The sequence below is a fragment of the Camelus bactrianus genome, chromosome 17 (genome assembly GCF_048773025.1).
Source record: "Camelus bactrianus isolate YW-2024 breed Bactrian camel chromosome 17, ASM4877302v1, whole genome shotgun sequence".
Taxonomy (NCBI): Eukaryota; Metazoa; Chordata; class Mammalia; order Artiodactyla; family Camelidae; genus Camelus; species Camelus bactrianus.
In genome coordinates, this window is record NC_133555.1 from 27,299,451 (window position 1) to 27,318,579 (window position 19,129).

General features: G+C 45.0%; 3 protein-coding genes and 1 long non-coding RNA gene across 11 annotated transcripts in view; 1 reads left to right on the plus strand and 3 right to left on the minus strand.

Moving 5' to 3' along the window:
• Positions 1–951, minus strand: part of PXK (PX domain containing serine/threonine kinase like) — a 68,745-nt gene extending 67,794 nt beyond the window's left edge. For 4 of the 8 annotated variants that reach the window (XM_074344605.1, XM_074344604.1, XM_074344603.1 and 1 more), the window contains exon 1: positions 733–951. In XM_074344605.1, the coding sequence (XP_074200706.1) occupies positions 733–834 (102 nt within the window). In that variant the 5' untranslated portion in view covers positions 835–951. The remainder of the gene's footprint in view (positions 1–732) is intronic. The other 4 variants (XM_074344600.1, XM_074344601.1, XM_074344599.1 and 1 more) reach the window with 3 other exon arrangements.
• A 4,439-nt stretch (positions 952–5,390) lies between these two features.
• HTD2 (hydroxyacyl-thioester dehydratase type 2) lies at positions 5,391–7,839 on the minus strand. The gene has a single exon (XM_045505409.2). It carries the CDS (start codon positions 7,837–7,839, stop codon positions 7,339–7,341), a length of 501 nt encoding a protein of 166 aa, XP_045361365.1. The 3' UTR covers positions 5,391–7,338.
• Positions 7,840–7,877: 38 nt separating this feature from the next.
• Positions 7,878–14,098, minus strand: RPP14 (ribonuclease P/MRP subunit p14). Its single transcript, XM_010968321.3, has 6 exons — positions 14,058–14,098; positions 11,598–11,695; positions 11,411–11,495; positions 9,155–9,231; positions 8,630–8,708; positions 7,878–8,014 (listed from the first exon to the last, which is right to left on the minus strand). Exons 2-6 carry the CDS (start codon positions 11,672–11,674, stop codon positions 7,958–7,960), a joined length of 375 nt encoding a protein of 124 aa, XP_010966623.1. The 5' UTR covers positions 11,675–11,695; positions 14,058–14,098; the 3' UTR covers positions 7,878–7,957.
• A 380-nt stretch (positions 14,099–14,478) lies between these two features.
• LOC141573772 (uncharacterized) lies at positions 14,479–15,914 on the plus strand. Its single transcript, XR_012499969.1, has 2 exons — positions 14,479–15,385; positions 15,629–15,914. It is a non-coding gene; the product is annotated as an uncharacterized LOC141573772 (long non-coding RNA).
• The last annotated feature ends 3,215 nt before the right edge of the window (positions 15,915–19,129 follow it).

Consider the following 19,129-nt stretch of genomic DNA (forward strand, 5'->3'; position numbering starts at 1 on the left):
GCACTTTGTGTTTACTACGAGCACCTATTACTCCTTTATGGTACTCCAGTGGATTTTAAACTCAAATGAGTGCTGCCACGGCCGCTGAAGAGCAAGTCAGAGGCGGGAAGGAGCACATTCATACACCTGCCTCAGCAGGACCCCAGCCTGCCTCCCTCACCATCTCCCCGTGCCTCCCTCACCATCTCCCCGTGCCTCGACCAAGCAGCTGACCTGGAAATGGGGCCCCAGCCACTCTGCTATCTCAACAAATAGGCTCTAAAGTCATACTTCCATTTGGCCCAGCAGCCCCTCGTCCCCACCACTCAGATCCCCAAAGGAGGGAAACTCAGCGACCCAAAGAGGAGACGGCTGCCGGAGGGCAGAAACGGATGACAAGGTCCTAAGTGGTCTCTCTACTCCGCTGGCCCGAGGTGGGGCCGAGAATCCAACACCTCCCCCAACTCGGAGTCCCTTTCCAGGGCACCGCCGAGCCCCTCCCACTCCTTGACCCAGGGGGCTACGGTTCCCACCCTCGACCCCTCCGGACCTCCGCTACCGCCTGGGCCCCGGGGCCCCTGACCCAGGAACACCGCCACGCCAGAGCCCTATTGGCCTGGGCCGCCGACCCCAGCCCCAGCCCCTGCCCGGGCGACACTGCTCGGCCCGCATCCGGCCCGCGCCGGGCCGCCCGCAACCCTCTCGCGGCCCGGGGCCGCCCCGCGCCGCCAGCCCGCCCGCCCGGCCGCGCACCGTGTGGGACTGCAGGCTCTGGCTCGCCTCGATGGCTGCTGTCAGTGGCACCGTGTCGTCCAGCAGCACCTTGCCGGCCGGCGGCTTCTCCATGAAGGCCATCCCGGGACGCCAGTCCGCCACCGCCTCCCGACCAGCAGCAGGAACCAGAGGCGCCGACTCCCGCCGCCCGCCCGGCTCCGCCGCCGCCGCCGCTGTCAACACGCGCCGCCCCACGCGCCGCCGCCGCCGCCGCCGCCCGGCGGGCCCGCGGGGTCCTAGCACCGACCGTCCTACGCGATCGTTGCTGTCAACACTGGCCGCTCTTCGCGCCGCCGCCTCCCGCGGGGTCCTAGAGCCAAACTGTCGCAGTCGCTGCTGCCCTGGACCTATGCCTCCAAGTTCTAGGCAGTCGCACCGCAGACCCGGCACCTTAGCACCGCGCCTCAGACCTCGTGACAATTCTCCCTAAGCCATCGCCTCCAGAGATCCTCAGATCCAAAGGCACCGCGTCTTGGGCCCTGCTATCCAGGAACCCTCAGGCCCAAAGATCCCGAAACCTCTCAGTGTTGGGCTTTTTGCATTAGGCCCTCAGAAGCTGTATTCTCAGACTTGAGACCTTTAGAACTGGACCTTTCCCACTGAGGCCTCCTAGGCCAAGGATCTTAAGACCCAGAAAAAAGGGACTTCAGGATTGGACCCTCAGTCCGTGCCCTGCAGATCCAGAGACTTTCTGAAATAAGCCCGTCAAATTCAGGTTTTATAGGGAACTCTCGAACCTGGTTCATCAGACTCAAGGACCTAACAGCTGGGCCCTCAGAATTGGACCCCACAGTTGGAGCCCTAGGACTCCAGCAACCTCAGACCCAAGTTCTTTGAACTGGGAACTCTAAAAACTGGGCATTGGTCTAGGAACTCTACCTCTACCCTTTGCCTTAGCTCAGCCCACAAGGCCTTCAAACCTGACAACCCTCAACTCCAGACTTAGCTTCGTCAGTCCCACTATACTGGTTCCAAGAACCCTAAACCAGAGCTAGAGAACTCTGCGATCAACTTCTCAGCTCCAATTTTGCCCTAGTCTGCTTGAACCCAAGGCCACAATCCGGCCCACCCACAGTGCTCTCTCCCAGGGCAGCATCCCAGGACAGTGAAGTTAGACTTGGAATTAGATGACCAGGATCTCTAGGGCTCCAGGATTTACCAGCTGAGTGACCCTGAATAAGTCCTCCAAACTCTCTGTGCCCCAGCTCCCCATTTGCAAATTTGAGAAAACTGAGATCTGCAAAATTCCATACTTGTACGAAAAGGTTGGTATGAGGAATGTAGTAGGATGCAAGGGGCTCAGCACATAATAAAACCTCAGACAATACTAGTTTCTTCCTTCCCCTACAGTTCACAGACGGAAGTTTCTAACTCTCAAGTTTATCTTCCTTAAATTTCTACATTTCAGACAACAAGAGAACAAAATTTCTTGGAAACCCCACAACAATCTGACATCACAGCAAAGGCCTAGAGAGCATCTAAAGGGTAGCCTCCCCAGATCTCAAGCTTAATGGGATTGTTGGGCAACTCCAAGTGACCAACTAACCATGATAGACTGACTTAGGGGCCAAAATTCACTGGAGAAAGATGTGAAGAGGGAAACATGGAACTTCATGATTAAGTCCTAAAATAATCAGAATTCTTCCTGCATTCCATGTTTGCCCCACTGTGTTTAAAAGTAGCAGTCTATTAAAGCAAAATTATGTATCACTTAGGGACGATTCAATTTTTTACTTCCATTTCTTTAAGGCAAATGACTTGTTTCATTACAAGAATCACAGAAACCAAAAATCTGCTTTGATCATTTACTCCTATCATGTGGGCTGGCCAAGACTCTTCTCGCATCCTTCTGGTGGGAGTATAAATTGGTCCAACCTTTCCAAAAGGCATTTATGCATACAACAATTCACTTACTGAGTTACTTAACCATGTAATAGGCCTGGTACTAGCAACTGGGATTTGACAACACACATCAAGTGCTTTGAAAATATTCTCATGCAGTAATCCCGCCTCCAGGAGAGTATCCTAGTGAAATAATCAGAGATCAGTGCAAATATAGAGCACTCAAGGATAAATATCTAATAGGGGATTGGACAAATCATGGTACAATTATAAAAATAACATTTTGCAATGATTAAATATCACAGTACCAAATACTTAATGTTGGGAAATGCTCTTGATATAACAATAAGTAGAAAAAGGCAATATATGCATTTTATGATTCCCAAGTTTTTAAAATTTATTTATAGGAAAAACACCAGGAGAAAGCCCACAAAAATAGTGAGGGTCTGTAGGAAGTAGATTCATGATGCTTTCTATTTTTTTGTTTTTCTGCATTTTTCAAGATGTCACTAATGAAGGTATTTTACTTGTATGATTAGGAAAAAAATAATAGTATTACACAACTGAGTTGTAAAGGTCATCAAATGAGAAACTGTCATCTTCCTCACTATGGAAATGAAACTGAAAGTGCGAAATCAGATATTTGATGGAATGAAGCCAGAGACTCAATCAAGCCTTTCCCTGTTCTCCGGAAATTCTTGCCTGAAGCCTATCAGAATAAATACTATGGTGGGCCTTATAATTTCATCTTCTCAAATCAGTGCCCTGAGGATCCTGGACTTAACTGGATTCCCCTGATCCTATGGAGACCAGGCCCCAAATCCTATCAGAGTCTCAACATCCATTTGGCTTTTGAAGTGGCTCACACTGAAAGTGGGGAAACCTTCTGCAGTCCACAGCTGATCTCAATCAAATCAGCTTTGCTTCTAGTCTCAAGCTGGGTAAAGCAAATGAGGTCTGGAGTACCTCAGTTGTTGCCACATACACAAGTACTCAGGGCTGGCAGGGGAAAAAAATTCTTACTCTTGTATGTTGCCGAATGTTTAGATGGCCCACAGGTTGTTTATCTAACAACTTGACGTTTGGCCAGATTGACTGAAGATAATGAGTTCTAGCGGATGCTTCTAGACCTGGCAACTTCTCGACAAATCAAATCATAGCTTACAAAAACCTCAGCGTTTCCTAAGCCGCATTTTCTCCCAAAATGATTTTTTCTTTAACTATTCATGATCTGGGAAAAAAAAGAACAAAATTCAACTTATATTTGATCATTTTTACTTCCCTTACATGTTGATGTTTTCCATCACAGAGGAATTTTGCTCAGGGTTTATAAGGTCATATGAACTGTGGTCTAGCTAAGAGCCACCCTAGAAATTGATTGTGGTCTAGAAATTGACTATGGAGCTTCCTATTAATCCTGTTCTATTTATACAGTGTCAACATTTGTCTCGGGTTTTCTTATGATTTTGCTCCAAACCAAAATTTCTCTGAAGATGCTGAGAACTCTAGTCTCTGCTGTGTTTGTAATTTGAATGAAGAAAAGCCAAGAACAAAGGAAGTGAAACATCTGGGACCCTGGAGATACTCAAGTGCAGCCCAAGAGTAATTCCACAGCACTCACATTCTGCTCCAGTAGAGCCCCTTAATAAATCAGGTCAGCACATGAGGCATTCAGAGTGGCAAAGCTGCCCAGAGTGACTGTCAACCTTTGGTAGAGTATGTTTTAATATAAAAACTTAATAGATGTAATTTAATAGCAATTTTCTTTGGGAATAAATGGGTCTCTTAATCAACTCTAAGAACATAAAAGAAAAATGACTAATAATTCAGCACAAAATGAAAACCTGTGGTTACCTAAGAAGTACCAAGGTGCATTTAGTAGTTTCTTCTTTTTCTAGACGAATACACAAGATGAATGGTGGCTGTGGTGAGGCTCTCTCCCTGTTGCTACTTAAGATCTGCTGCAAAAGAAATGAGTGGCATTTCACCAATACGGAAATGTTTCTAATAGAATATAAAAATCTGTTAACCAATTTTCCAGTACATTAGGCTGAAATTGGCTTAAGATGGGTATATATTTCTATGGCAATCAAACATTTCATAAATTGCAGTCTTATAATGACCCATGTGGAAAGTGCTAGCACAATTTGGCCTGCTGTGTTAGTCAGTACTTTTGTACTCACTTCCACTTGTGACCCAGTACAGCCAAAGCCACTTCTCAGCTACCTGAGAGAGGATTTCCTAATTTGAGGGTCACTCACGCGTTCATTAGAAGAGTCATTCTTTCTGGCAACTTGTATAGAGCTCAAAATGGAAAAGCCAACCAGTTAGTTTTTGTTATAGCCGGCTTTAACAAAGTATGAGTGGTTTGAGAACCTTGGTGCTGAGTAAAAATAACAAGTCATCATTTATAGAGAAGTATCCCCAACTTCTTGCCTACTTCTCTGTTCCATGTATTGATTCACAAAGATCAAAGAAGACCATGACATCTTGGGAGCTTTAAAAAAATGGAAATGCTCATATTGAGAAGCTACTTTTAAGTTACACAGTATCAATCAGTTATCCGCCAGATCTGACACACACTTCTCTCCAAACCATACTTGGCTTGCACATAATTTTCCGTCTTTAGAATAACCGTATCAGTAATTCTGGTCTGAAGACAAATAATCACTGACTGTCAACTTAGAAAAAGTGTAGGTGATAGGTATGAGTGGAAGCCGTCAAGTAACAGTAAGTAGAACTGTAGCAGGGGATAAAATCTAGAACATTCTGAATATAAAAATAATTCTATAAAATGGTGGTTCCAAATACTTTAATACCACATAACAATATACTATCACAGAAACTAACAATACTCCAGTAAGACCCACAGGGTGACAGGAAAAAAGAAATGCTCTGCAGCCAGGCAGACCTGTTTGCACACTAGCTGTACAACCTTGGGCAAGTCACACAGCATCAGTCTGTCTCCTTGTCTATAAACTGGGAAGTTACTTAACATCACAAAATTGTTTCAAGGATTACAGTTAATGTAGAAAATTGGCTCATCATTGAAAAAAAAAATAGTAGCTTATAGTATTGATCATGTCACATTCCACTTGTGGACCCACTTCAGGACTGCTGCTAAGTCCCCAGACGAGTTCTGCAGCAGTAGCTAATTTTGGCTTCAAGTCCCTATTTTGTGCCTCAAGTTCCTCATTTTGCTTTTCAACGTCATATCGAATTTTTGGCATGTGTAGTGTTTCACTCACAAATACACCTTCTTCAGGTGGGTCTGAACCTGCACCTGCTGCCCATTCTGAAACTCATGATAATGGCATCCTTGCTTCTCACACTGATTTTGGTTTTTTCATCTCAACATCACAAACTAGAATATGGAACAATATTAAAGTTTAAAAATACTCACTTTATTTATATGCGTCCTGCCCTCTAGTGACTAGAATAATTCTTTCTAGTAATGTTTAACCAATCCCCTTAAGGTAAAATAAATAAATAAATAATCTACTTACTAATCCACCAACAGGAGGAAAAATCTTCCAGGAAATGTGGGTTGACGCAACCAATTATACTTGATTTTACCTTCCTGATCAAGCATCTGGCTGTGGTCAGAGCCACCATCTAAAGCCACAAAACACAGGCGGACCATATATATGTTCTATTACAGATTCTTGTCTTAAAAAGTGTTGGCTATGTTGGGGATGACCATTTAGTACTAATACATTAGGCACATTTCCTCTCTAATACCCCTTATCTCTTAAGAACTTGGTCACTGTGTTCCTTAAACATTTTATTACAATTTTTCTATAACAAGCATATATTATTTATATAAAGGGGGGAACCCTACAATATTTTCAAGAGAGAGAAAAAAAATCTGGATTACTAAAATAGAAACTTTGCATTCAAGAGCTATTCTAGGTTTAAAATACTGGCAGAGATTAGCTGATATCCTGAAAGACTGGTCTATTATCTAACTTTTGGCCAGTTAGCTTCAAATCCAGGGAAACTTCTAAGCTCATTCACAGAAGAGAATGGGCAACAGTAGAATCTACTGTTTACAGGCCATGTCTTGTGCTTAACTAATTGTATCTGTCATCTCCACCCATCCTGTGTCGTAGGTGTTGTTATCCCTGTTTTATAATGAGACCAACGTAGCTGAGTCCATATCTGCACACAAGCCCTCCTCCAATAACAGGAAAACTATCTGAAGGGCAAGAGCCAGTGAAGGTGCAACAAGATGCCATCTTGGTGTAAACAGTAACAAACTGCAATAAACTCTGACCCAGAAAGTGCTGAAGAACAGAATCTAAGAACATTTACTGGTAAAAGATAAGTGTTCCAAGATGACCCAGCTTCTATCATTGCCTTCAGTAATTAAATGCCAGCTAGTTATAAATTCAGTGAGGAACTTATTCTACCCAGATATAGGTAGGTTTGTGTCATCCAAAATGCAAATCTAACTAGGTCTGAAATCCTAAAAGTAGAACCTTTAGCTATATGATAATCTTCCCAGTATTTTTTCAACTTTAAAACCCTAGGCAGATGACAAATATACTTAAGTCTGTGTGAAGCATAAGGCCATATTGTAATGTGGGCAACTGAACACCTCTCCACCTGCTCCTCTCCCCCAATATGGGCTTCTGGGTCTATGAGCCATTCCTTGGTGAAGAACAACAATCCCTGTTTTCCTCAGAGGCTCTTCAATAGCAGTAACACTGATGCCTGAACTTGCATCTTTTAAGACATATTTCAGGATTTGGGAGTTTCTGGGACCATAACTTTAACCCAGCCTTCCATAACAGTCTTTTTACTTTCTGGTACAAAACATGACACTGCAATAATAGCAACGAGCCGCTTCAGCCTTTTCACTTCCGCAGAAGCTAAAACAACTTCCCCAGTATATAAGGGCGCTGGAAAGTTAATTTCCTGGGAAAGAAATACACAGCCTGGCCCTGGCATTTTAGTACCCAGGAGAGCTGAAATAAGTCCGTTGATCAAAACTCCATGTACAATTGTCTTTCCAAACCTGGTGTGTTTTGCAAAATCTTCATCTAAATGCAAAGGATTGACATCCCCTGTTAATTCTGAGAAGGTAGCCACATCCCTCTGTGTGAAGGCCCTGCTGAGTTCAGCCCGGTCTCCAACTCTGATGTGCATGTGCTCTAAGTGCTGCCTGTTTGGCATTGACAGGCAGATTCTCCTCTGAAGCCTACCCCACCAGAGTCGATGGGTGGAAATTGCTGGGAGCATCTTCAGAGCCCTCAAATTTCATCAACAGGAGCTTTTAGGTTGCTTCAGTCTTCAAACATTATGCTGGCACCAAAAAGTACCTTTGAGAGTGAGGAATATTTCTGAAACTGAAGACTATTCAATTCAATACTAGTTCCCTACTATTACCAGATAATGCAAGGAGAAATGGAGAAACCTGTAAGAGAAAGAAAAAAGTTTAAGGCAATATCCGGAGAAAACTGCACTGGAACAGGGGGCAGTACAAAAACATGTGCAATTGTATAGGATAAGCCAAACTGATGCAGTAGCATTATAAAGAGCATCCTGAGAGGCAGGCTCGGATAAACACGTGGTCATGATAAGCTCAGAAAGAGCATTCCAATACATAAAGTACTAGGTATTAAGAAATACATGAAAAGTTAAGGCTTTTCCACAAGAGTTCCCAGTTTTATCCCAAAACTTCCTCCACGCTTCCTCTCATATTTTCGTAAGTAATGAAGTCCTGGGTTTTTCCCTCCCAGCTACATAATGTTAACCATACTATATTTATCCAAGTACAAAGATGGGACCCATATTAAAAAGTAGTTTGAAGTGGGGAGGATATAGCTCTAGTGGTAGAGCGTATGCTTAGCATGCATGAGGTCCTGGGTTCAATCCCCAGTACCTCCTCTAAAAATAAATAAATAAACCTAATTACTTCCCCCCTAAAAATAAAATAAAATAAGTAAATTCTTTTAAAATGTGTTTTTAAAAAAAGTAGTTTGATCTACCACTCAGACTCATCTGGAATATGTGAAGGGACTGTCTTTACCTGAATCACTCTGAAAGCACATTTCTTGCCTTTGTAGGATCCTAACAGGGTCAAAGAGCTCCACAATTTGACAAGACCACTACAGAGAGATCAAGAAAGCGTAAGTAAAGATGTGCCCCTGCAACATCTCCCTAGAACTTTTGTCCGTGATGGTCCAGAAAATACTTTCTACCAGAAAATCTATTTAAATGAGAAAACTTCAAAAGTAAGAGCATAGTATGTCATAGGCAGAGAATAAAATGAACCTCAATTAGAAAAGTTTCTAAAATACACACTTCTGAGTTTGCAGCCATGACTATCAATTGGGAAACACTACAGTTGTAAGCAAATCACAAGTTTGGCTTCTCTGAGTGTAAGATCCTGGTGGATGAATGTTCATTATCTCCCCAGTTTAAACTTCCAAAAGCTGCTCAAGAGTTCATGATGACACAACTCTTCTTATTCTTAGAAGAGGGTACTTTTGCTCTGTTTCTCCATCCGTCTCTCTGTTCTGTTAAACTAGAAATGTTCCACTGTCCGTCGTACCTGCTACATATTCTCAAGATGGCTGACAAGGTCTTCTCTTCGTAGGTCAGAATGTCCAGGGGTAGGGCCGCACCAACCTAAGTGTGGGAGAAGGCTATCAGCAGACTATCGTCACCATTACTCCTGAACTCTAAGAACTAACCCTGACAGTACTTTAACAGTGCTGGAGCAATGGGCCTGCTGTTTTACAGCTCCCTCTGCCTGGAAAGTTCTTCCTGGACCTCTTCCTATTGCTAATGCCTCTTCATCCTTCTCGAGCCTTCGTTTAAATTGCTCCTTTCCTGATCCCCAAGATGAAGCTCACTTGCTTGCTACGCTCTTTCATACAGAGGACCCACACACTTCCTCTTTCATAATACTCATCATTCTTGCCGTTAATTGTTGAACACGGTTTCCTACTAAAATAACCAAGACCATTAGTCCATGAGGCAGAAGTCATGTCTGTTTGTTTACAACTATACCCCAGGAACCAGCTGTTATACTTGACATATAGAAGGTGCATGGGTTTTTTTTTTTTCTTACACTTTTTATTTTGAAAAATTAGAGTCACGTAAGTTTGCAAAGAAATGTACAGGAAAATTCCATGCACCCTTCACTCAGCCTCTCCCAACGGCAACATGTTGCATAACTATAGTACAATGTCAAAACCAGAAAACTGAAACTGATGAACTATTCAGACTTTGCCAGCTGTACATGCACGCCTATCTGATTACACGTGTACATGTGGAGCTCTGTGCAACATGACCACACTGGTAGTTTCACGTAACCGTTACCACAAACAGGATAAAGAGCTCCACTGCCACAAGGCTCTCTCCTTCTACCCCCTTACAGCCACACCCACTACCCCCTCATCCCCAAACCCAGGCAAACACTAATCTTTCTCTAGATTATACAATTATGATAATTATGTTATTTCAAGAGCATTATTTAAATGGAATCCTCCAGTATATTACCTTTTGGGATTGGCTTTTTCACTCCACATAATTCTCTGGAGATTTGGTCAATTTGTTATGTGTGTCTATGCTTTGTTCCTTTTCATTATTGAGTATATTCCTGGTATGAATGGTACCACAGTCTGTTTAACACTTCACTCATTGAAGGACACCTGGCTTATTTCTATTTGGGGCTCTTACTGATGAAGTTGCTATGAACATTCTCGTACAAGTTCTTGTGAGGACCTAAGTTTACATTTCCCTGGGATAAATGCCCAGGTATGCAGTTGCTGGGCTGTATGGTAGTGTTTTTTTTTAAAGGAATCTGCCAAACTCTGTTCCAAAGTGGCTGTACCATTTTACATGCCCACCAGCAAAGTATGAGTGACCCAGCTTCTCTGCATCCTCACCAGCATTTAGTGTTAGTCACTGTTTTTCACTTCAGCCATTCTGCTAAGTGTGTAGTGAGGTCTCATTGTGTTTTTAATGTGCATTTCTCTAATGGCTGATGATGTGAAACATCTTTCTGTACATGTGCTTTGTTGCCAACTGTATACCCTTTTTAGTGAAATGTCCATTCACACATTTTGCCCATTTCCTAACTGGATTGTTTGGGTTTTTTGGGTTTTTTTTCATACTATTGAGCTTTAAGAGTTCTTTATATATTCTAGATATTAGTCCTTTGTCAGCTATGTGGTTTGCAAATATCTTCTTCTAGTCTGTAATTTATTTTTTCTTCCTCTTTACCAAGTCTTTTGCAGAGTAAAAGTTTTTAATTTTGATTTGTTTGACAGATTTTAATTTGACAGAAGATAAGAATCAGGAAATAATTTCCTGAGAATCATCTGTCTTTGTTCTCTCTCAAAACTCTACTTGTTTTCGAGTGAATGCTAGAACAGGACTACTCCCAGTGCTGGTCTGTGAGGAGGAGCTGCACCAGAATGGAAATCAACAATCTCAGTGAGCACACTGTTTAGCTCAGCTCAGTTTTCTTCACTGAAGACTTTCTCTAAAGGAACTGGCATGCTGATTTACATTCTGGTACAAGTCACAAACCCTTACAATGGGCAAAAAAAACCAGTGTGCAGGTTGCCAGTCTGGACCACACTTTTCAGTAGCCATATAATAAACACCTGTCTAACAAGTTCCTGGCCAACATGAAGGCATATTAAAACAAACCTACCCAAAACTCATCACTTCTGAAAGTCTGCTTCTGCAATTTCAAACACAGTTTTAAAGTTTTAAAATAATGTTTAGAAAAGTGTCCTTTCAGTATGTCTTACAAAGATCTTAGGAGACTTCAAACTACCAACTGATTCCATACCTCCCCAAACAGGTCCTTTAGGGCTGAAATAAGCAGCTGCTTGAATTGTGCAACATTCAGTTCAACCCCACGATCTTGAAATTCTCTGTGAGAAACATTAGGAAGAAAAAATGGGTTGTACTCAATTCTACGCTATTCAAATTCATTAAAAAGCAGTCAAAAGTAGAACTCAAGAGACTGAACTTACAGGCGGACTTTCATGTAGTGGTGCTCAGAGGGATTTTTGTAAACTATTCTTTCATATGTGGCAGCTGGGGCTGGCATCTTTTCCACTGCTGATCACACCTGCATAAGAGTCAAGAGGACTGGAAATTACCAAGATTCAAGCTGCTTTTTCACTTTTTTAATGAGAATCTGACCTGATTTTTTTTTTTTAAAGAATTCCTAGTATAAGAACTCATCTAATTCTGGTCAAACTGATATGCCCACACATACACAAAGGAAGTTTCTGTATTTTATACATACCAGACCACTGTACTCTTATTTAAATCCCAGCAAACATTTGCCCTGAGTACTCAGCTCTGTTGCTCAACATTTCACCTGCCTTAGATCATGTCTTCAAAATAATCTCATGAGATAAAGCTGTTAGTATCCCCATCTTTGAGGACATTGAGCCTCAGCAAAAATAGGTAACACCTGCCCAAATGCACAGAGATTCCAACCACTCCTGGCCCCCTCGAGACCACTCTGGTATGATGCCTCTTATGAAAAAAAATAAATAAATAAACGCATAAAGCAGTCAAATCTGGGACCTGAAGACCCTCTTCTGGTTTACTCTCAGTCAACACAGAACATGAACAGGAGTATGAGAGGTGACGGTTCTGCTGTCCTCCCGCCATGTTCTCTCAGTCCGGGAGCCGGTTCTGCACAGGGCTATTTGGCAGCCTCGTGAAAGACTTAAGTCCAAACAGCAAAGGTCTTGAGAAGAGGAATTCTTGGAATGGGCACTTGAGCCACTTCTAACAGGTCTGGAACTTTCAAGAACTCAGAACATGCTGGTCCCCTTGTAGAGAATCCCCATCCTTGGCTCCACTCCCACCTCACTCTCACTCTGGATGGCTCCTAATCCTTCGAATTCTAGCTTAAAGTTCACCTCTTCCAGGAATATCACCTCTTCAGGGAGGCCTTTTCTGACACCCTGTTCTAAGTTAGGTTCCCCTGTAATGCAATCTCTTAATATTGTCTATTTATTTAATATCTAGTTTCCCCACTGAAAGTACCAGGAAACTGAGGCCCAACCAACAAAAGGGATGCTTCCAAGATCACAAAGCTATAGACCAGCATTCACAAAAACCTCTCTGGGTCCAACCACTCCCAGGTGATGATCTCAAGAGAAAATGAGAAGTCGGGGTCAATCAGCTACATCCAACTATCCATTCAACAAACACAAATACTGTGTCTGACACAGTTCAACAAACACTTTTTGAATACATGACTGATTGGATGGTGGTAGTGTGACACCTATACGTTCAAGAGTATCTTTGGTTTCAGACCTGCAGCAATAGTTACCTGGGGCTTCTTTCCCAATCACTAGTCTCCCCTGACTAAAAGGGCAAGGAGAACACGACCCTCACTCATTTCATTCATTGCCTGGCACATGATAGGTGTTTATTAAGTGTTACTGACTACCTTGGTGGAGCTGGCTGCCTGAGGGAGACAGGGAGGGGAATTGGACCTGGGACTTAAATGCCAGTAACAGCGAAGACTTAAGGAGTATTCTGGAAACGGATAGCGGTGATAGTTGTACAACAATGTGAATATACTTACTGCTTAATACTTACTGGTAAATGTTATGTTTATTTTACAAAAAAAAAAAAAAGGCTTAAGGAACAAGTGTTTATTGGGCAGTCACCCGTTGACAGGCCTAAGCCTCGGGTAAGTGACAGCACTGCCTCCTCTACAGGTTGTCCTGAGCCTAAAGGACATGATGCCTGGGAAGCCCTGCCTATGGCCTGGCACATTCACCTGGCTCACCACGGAAATGTGAACACTTCTATAGTAGCTGTCATCATCATCTTTGAAGTCAGACTTTTTGATGGCTGCAGGGATGCTCATTACCTGATCTATTAAAAGTACGTGTCCCTGCTTCCCTCCCCAATATAGTCTCTGCAACAGCCAGAATGACCCTACTAAAACCTAGTCAAGTCACATCATTCCTCTGCTCAAAACCTTGCACAGGTTCCACTTTCAGTCAGAGTAAAGCCAAAAATCTTTCCGCATGCTGGAGATACTCTTCCTCCAGAGAGCCACATGGCTCATTCCCTTGCTTCCTTCATGGCTCTGCTTACCGTCACCCTTCGATTTGTCCCACTGGCATTTCTACCTAACATCACCCCCCACCTCTGCTAGACTTTTTCCGAGTACACTCACCACTTCCTAACAAAACTATGAAATTCACTTAGTCTTTGAACTCCCCTCACACTCCAGCGGACTGTACATTCCACAAGAAACAGGGATCTGTCTTGTTCACTGCTATTTCCCCAAAATCTAAAACAGTGCATCGTATACAGCAGACATTCAATACATAATTCTGGGACGAAACCAATGATTTTTTAAAATTAAAAAAACCCAAAAACCCGAACCCCTACTGTTGGGCACTTGTTTTCGACATTTTTCGACTAAAATCCGCCATTGAGTTCGTGCCCACCTGGGGCTGGACGCATGCGCTTTGCACATGTGGTCCCGCTCGGTCCTGTCAGCCGCCCTTAGCGCTCGCGGACGCACCGTTGAGACGCCTGTAAGAGCCTCAAAGTATAGAGGTAAGTGAAAAGAGCAAGCGGGGGTAGTAGGCAGTAGGGGACGTTCGCGGCCGAGCCTCGTCTCCTGCTCGCGGTGTCCGCAGCCAGAGCTAAAGGTACCTCACACGTCTCCCCGCTGCCCGCCGTCGCTCCCGCATTGCGCATGCGCCCTGGCACGCGCGTCCACGAGTCACCAGCACGGCCAACTGAACCCACTCCCGAAGAACGGCCGCTCTGCTATGGGCTTCCGCCTACCTGCTCTCCGTTGGATAGCCTGACGCCTCCCTGATTCCTATTCAAAGCTTGGCGCGCCCTCCAGTGGCCGAAGATTGGATCCGGGAACTCCGGGATATTTATGTTTGGCCTCTGTCTACCCCGGCCCCGGATGCGTGAGGTCTAGGGCGGAAATGACGTCACCGCGCAGGGTTCTCGTCAGGACCCAGCCTTGACTCTGAATCTGAGATTCGTCATGCTTAGCGCCCTCTCGTGGCCACTCTGCAGAAAGCCAGATTTAGTAAACAAAAGTGCAGATTGCCTAGTTAAATGTGAGTTTCAGATAATGAATGAGATATCCTTATACGAAAAAGGGATTCAATTTTGCTAGGCATCCTGTATTTTATCTAGCACCTAGGAGGTGCGAGTAAGAGAATGGGGCACAATCTCTCAGGCATCTCCAGTTATCTGAGGGCGGTGTTCTGAAGGGAAGCTCTGGTGCTCTGGATGATTGTGAGCCCTCTGCAGCTAAGAATCACAGCAGGCAGTGGTTGCGTGCAGCAGCCAGTAACCTGGGAAACACATCAGCAGCGCCCACTACAGGCAGGGACTATGGGGGCAGCTCATCAGTCATAGTGAAAAAGAAGGTCCTGCCCAGACATTTAAGTCCAAACCGTCGCCATCAGGCAGGTGAGCAGCAGGACAGCCTGGTCCCCAGCCATTTCTGAAATATATTTAAATGATGGAGAAGTAAAGTGACCTTAGAAACCTGTCCCGTAAAGAAAAGTCCCAGGACTCCGGGAAGGGAGAATTTGGGGAGGGATAACCACCCTGTGATTAAGCAGCCTACTGCTGGAGAGGCTCAAGATTCTTTCTTAAAATTCAGAGATCCTCTCCCAGGGATTTGTGGTTTCCCTACAAAGAGGAGTTCACACCTCCCCGACCCCCAGTTTCTTTGAAGGATTCTGCATCAGCATTACAGGAACCTGAGAGACTGTGGATTCTGACCTGCAAGAGCCTCAAGGTAAGTGAAAAGAGCAAGTGGGGGCAGTAGGCAACAGTAATGACCAGCATGACCCCACAAACCAATGTAGGGTCTTCTCTGTTTATACGTATGGAGCATAACATAAGCTGCTCCTTGTTGAGCAGCACAGATTTTAAAACTTATATACATTTTCTTTATCTGCTGACCTGGACATGTCTTAGTGTTATAGATAATGACTAGCTAACTAGGAGGGAGTTAATTTTGCTTGTTTCAAAATTCCAGGGGCTGGCCTTCAGGAGGTGGAAGCAGACCGACCTTGGAGTAAAAGAGTGATTACACATAAAGCCATCGAGATGATGCTGACCAGACCATCACACGATCAGTCTTGAGATGATTACTGGAGTTGACTGTGTTGTTCTACACGTAGCTTCCCTGCTTGTGCACCCCTGAAACTCCCCTTTAAAACCTTTGTCCTCTAAGCAGCAACTAGGAGATGGTCTCGGACATTAGTCCACCATTTTCCCAGGTTGCTGGCATCCTGAGTAAAGCAACTTTTCCTTTTCACTAACATTTGTCTCTTGAGTTTTGGCCTTTCGAGTGGTGAGAAGCCAAACGGGTTTGGTAGTGGCCTCATCCAGTTACACATACGTACGTACGTATGTATGTATGTATGTGTGCACACACACACGTATGTATGTCCGTATAATCCCTAGAAGGGTTCCAAGTGCACTGATGGAAGAAGGGTGGAGCTGTGGGGAGGGTGTAGGAGACGCTCACATTGTTTTAGCATTCGTTTTGTTTATTTTCGGGACAGGGCGTCATTTTTGTAACACTGATAATTGTTCAATAAAATTCAGGACCTGCCCCTTATGGGCACAAGAGGGAGCCCTAGACCACAGCACCTGCATGCCTCTCCTTTCACCTTGGAAGAACAGACTCTTCCTCAAAGTCACCTCCCACTCCACCCACCAAGGCAGGAGAAAGGGAGCAGGGAATGAAGGCTTGCTGTCCTTTCTCTACAATCCTGAAATCTAAGAAAAATCCAGAAACCAAATCTTTCTTTGCCTGGTGCAATGCTTAATCTGAACTGAGGTGAAGCTTTTTGTAGCTTTTGTCCCAGTTGCTGTGGAGATGCACAGTGTACAGCAGAAATGTGAATGCATTTGATCAAAGGTGGCCGCAGACCCCACTGGGAGTGTTGCACAATCTGAACATTTCCGAATTCAGCATCACATCTGGCTCTGTGAGATGTGGCAAGGGATTGTACACCTACACTCACATTAACAGCTGCCCTTCAGTGACAGTTACACAGTTACAGCCAGCTTTGACCTTTGGTCATTGGGATAGTTACCTTAGTGCCACTTTCTGCCCCTAATCCTTCCTTCTCCTCTCATCCCCTGCTGGAGCTTGGCAGCCTCCTAGGTGTGCCCTGAGGGTCCTAGTCATTGCCTTAAGAGTTTAAGAGACCAAAGATCCAGAAATCATGGAAAGTTTTCTCCAGGAGCCAAGGGAGAGGGACTGTCCAGTTGCTAGAAGGATGTCTTCTCCCTTTCACTGACTAGGCTACTAGTTACACACGACCCTCATCCCATCACAGGCACTGGCAACTCCAGGCCCATATGCTGGTGATTTCCAGCCGAGAGAGCAGCAACGCTGGGCCCCAGGGCACCTGTGGACACCAGGACAGCAGTCCCGGCACAGTCGCCCCCTGGCCTACCTACCTACCCATCGCAGGTAGTTTGAGGACATTTCCACTGCCACATCTGTGACCACTCCCACCCTTTTTTGCCTCCTTTCAGGCAATGGACGGGTTGTATGGACATCATCCAACTTGGGAGGGATGATGGAGAGGGAGAAGTGACTGATGGGCAAGGCCCAGGCTGAATGGGTAAAGGAGTGATGTTGGAAGACGACAGATGAAGGATTAGAAGAGTCATGATTCTAACTGTTAGGGTTGAGTGCATCTGTGTGTGGCTGTGTGCGTGGGCGATGGAGACGGATATGAGGCAAATAAAGTAATGAAACAGAGAGGAGGAGTGGGGGAGGAGAGAGAGACTAAGTTAAAAAAAATGCTCCCAAACCTGGCCAAAGAGTATTTCAGCAAACATTTCTGAAACAGATACAATAAACTGCCACTTTTAATAAGAGACCACTTGGTCTAGCACTGTTACTGAACCCCAGTTCATGTGCCTGACTCAGTGAGCCAAACTGAAATCAGTCAGCTTGGAGCAGAGAAAGGTTTACTGCAGGGTCAAACAAGGAGAACCGGTGACTCATTCAAAAGACCGGAACTCTTCAAAGGCTTTCAGGGAATAGTTTTTAAAGGCAACATTTGGAATGAGGGCTGCAGGGTGCATGGCCTTCTTCCAGTTGGTTGGTGGTGAGGTAGCACGGTGGTGTTTCAGGAAACTTAATCAACAACCTTCAGGTCCCAAACAGTCTGGGGTCTAGTGCTTTTGCGTAGCATTTGGTCACCATCCCCCACCTGGGTGGGGGGGTCTCAGTTCCAGCAGAGCAACTCAAAGATGCGCATCAGATTGTTATCTCTACCCCCTGAGAAGGAACTAGGACTCTATCTTATCACTGAACTATTGTTTCCTGACTGCTTTCCCTTTATTTCGGCATTCCCTCACTTTGTTAATGAGTGACTGCTTGAATTTGCTCTTTGGAATGCAGGGAAGGCCTAGAAGACTAAAGACTTTTTCTACAAACAAGAAGTGGGGGACACAGAAAGGCTTTTATACCCGGGGGGGGGGGGTCCCCCCGGAAGAGCCCTGCTCAGTCTCAGTACAGGAAGCCTCTGGGTGTTAAAATGTGCACCCATCATTTTAGAATCATGTTAATTAACTACCCAATCCATGATGGTCCTGAGATCAACACCCAGGACTTGGAAAGTAAATAAGGAGGTCTAAACATTTATGTTTAACTAAAACCTAAAATTTGTCTGAAGGCAGCAGGAAAGCACTGGCTGGTAAGAAGTCCAGGGCCTGGACCTTGCCCTTCAAAGGGCACCTGCACTGACACCACGCAGGGCCTCCCGGACGCTTCAGCAACAAGTAAGGTTCTCAGGGATGGGGAAACTCAGGGGATCAAACTGAAGAGTGATTTACACACACCGGCAGCACCATCCAACGGATACGTGTCTTGCATCAGTCATTCCTGGTGTCCCCTCTGCCCAGAACAAGAAGCCCAGACTAATGGCAGATCGAGTTCTAAACACTGCTGGTCCCTCAGCTTCTTCCACATCTGCTTGGAGGGTCCCTCCTCAGCAGCCCTGATGAGCCGGCTCCAGGCAAGAGCCCACGTGATGCCTGGGGCTTTCCATTATTTCAGAAGCTTCAGGCAGCCTTCCAAGGGGAGCTGGGACAGTGACCCCTTTCTTCTTTCTAAGGCTGTCGTTAAAGGCACACTTTACAGAACCCAGCGGGCTGTGGCACGGGGGCCAGTCAGCTGGCAGTCACCTCTTCATAATCACAAAGGCGGGAAGCGGGGCGCAAGGAGGAGCTGTGCTTTTCGGCTTTCGAGTCTTGCTAGCACTGCGGGAGCAGAACTGCAGGGCCAAGAGAGGGCTGTGAAAACACCCCTGGCAGGTTTGTCAGAACTGACTCTTTCATGTGCTCTGCTCACGACTTCCAGTGGCAGTGGAGGAGGCGGGAGCCGCGTCCTGCTGCAGACCAGCGCACTGCCCTTCCAGGCGGGAGGGACAGCACACGCCCCCGTCTGCATGACCCCGCTGAGGGTGCAGTGCCACGGCAGGTGATCCTTAGTCCAACCCAGGGCATA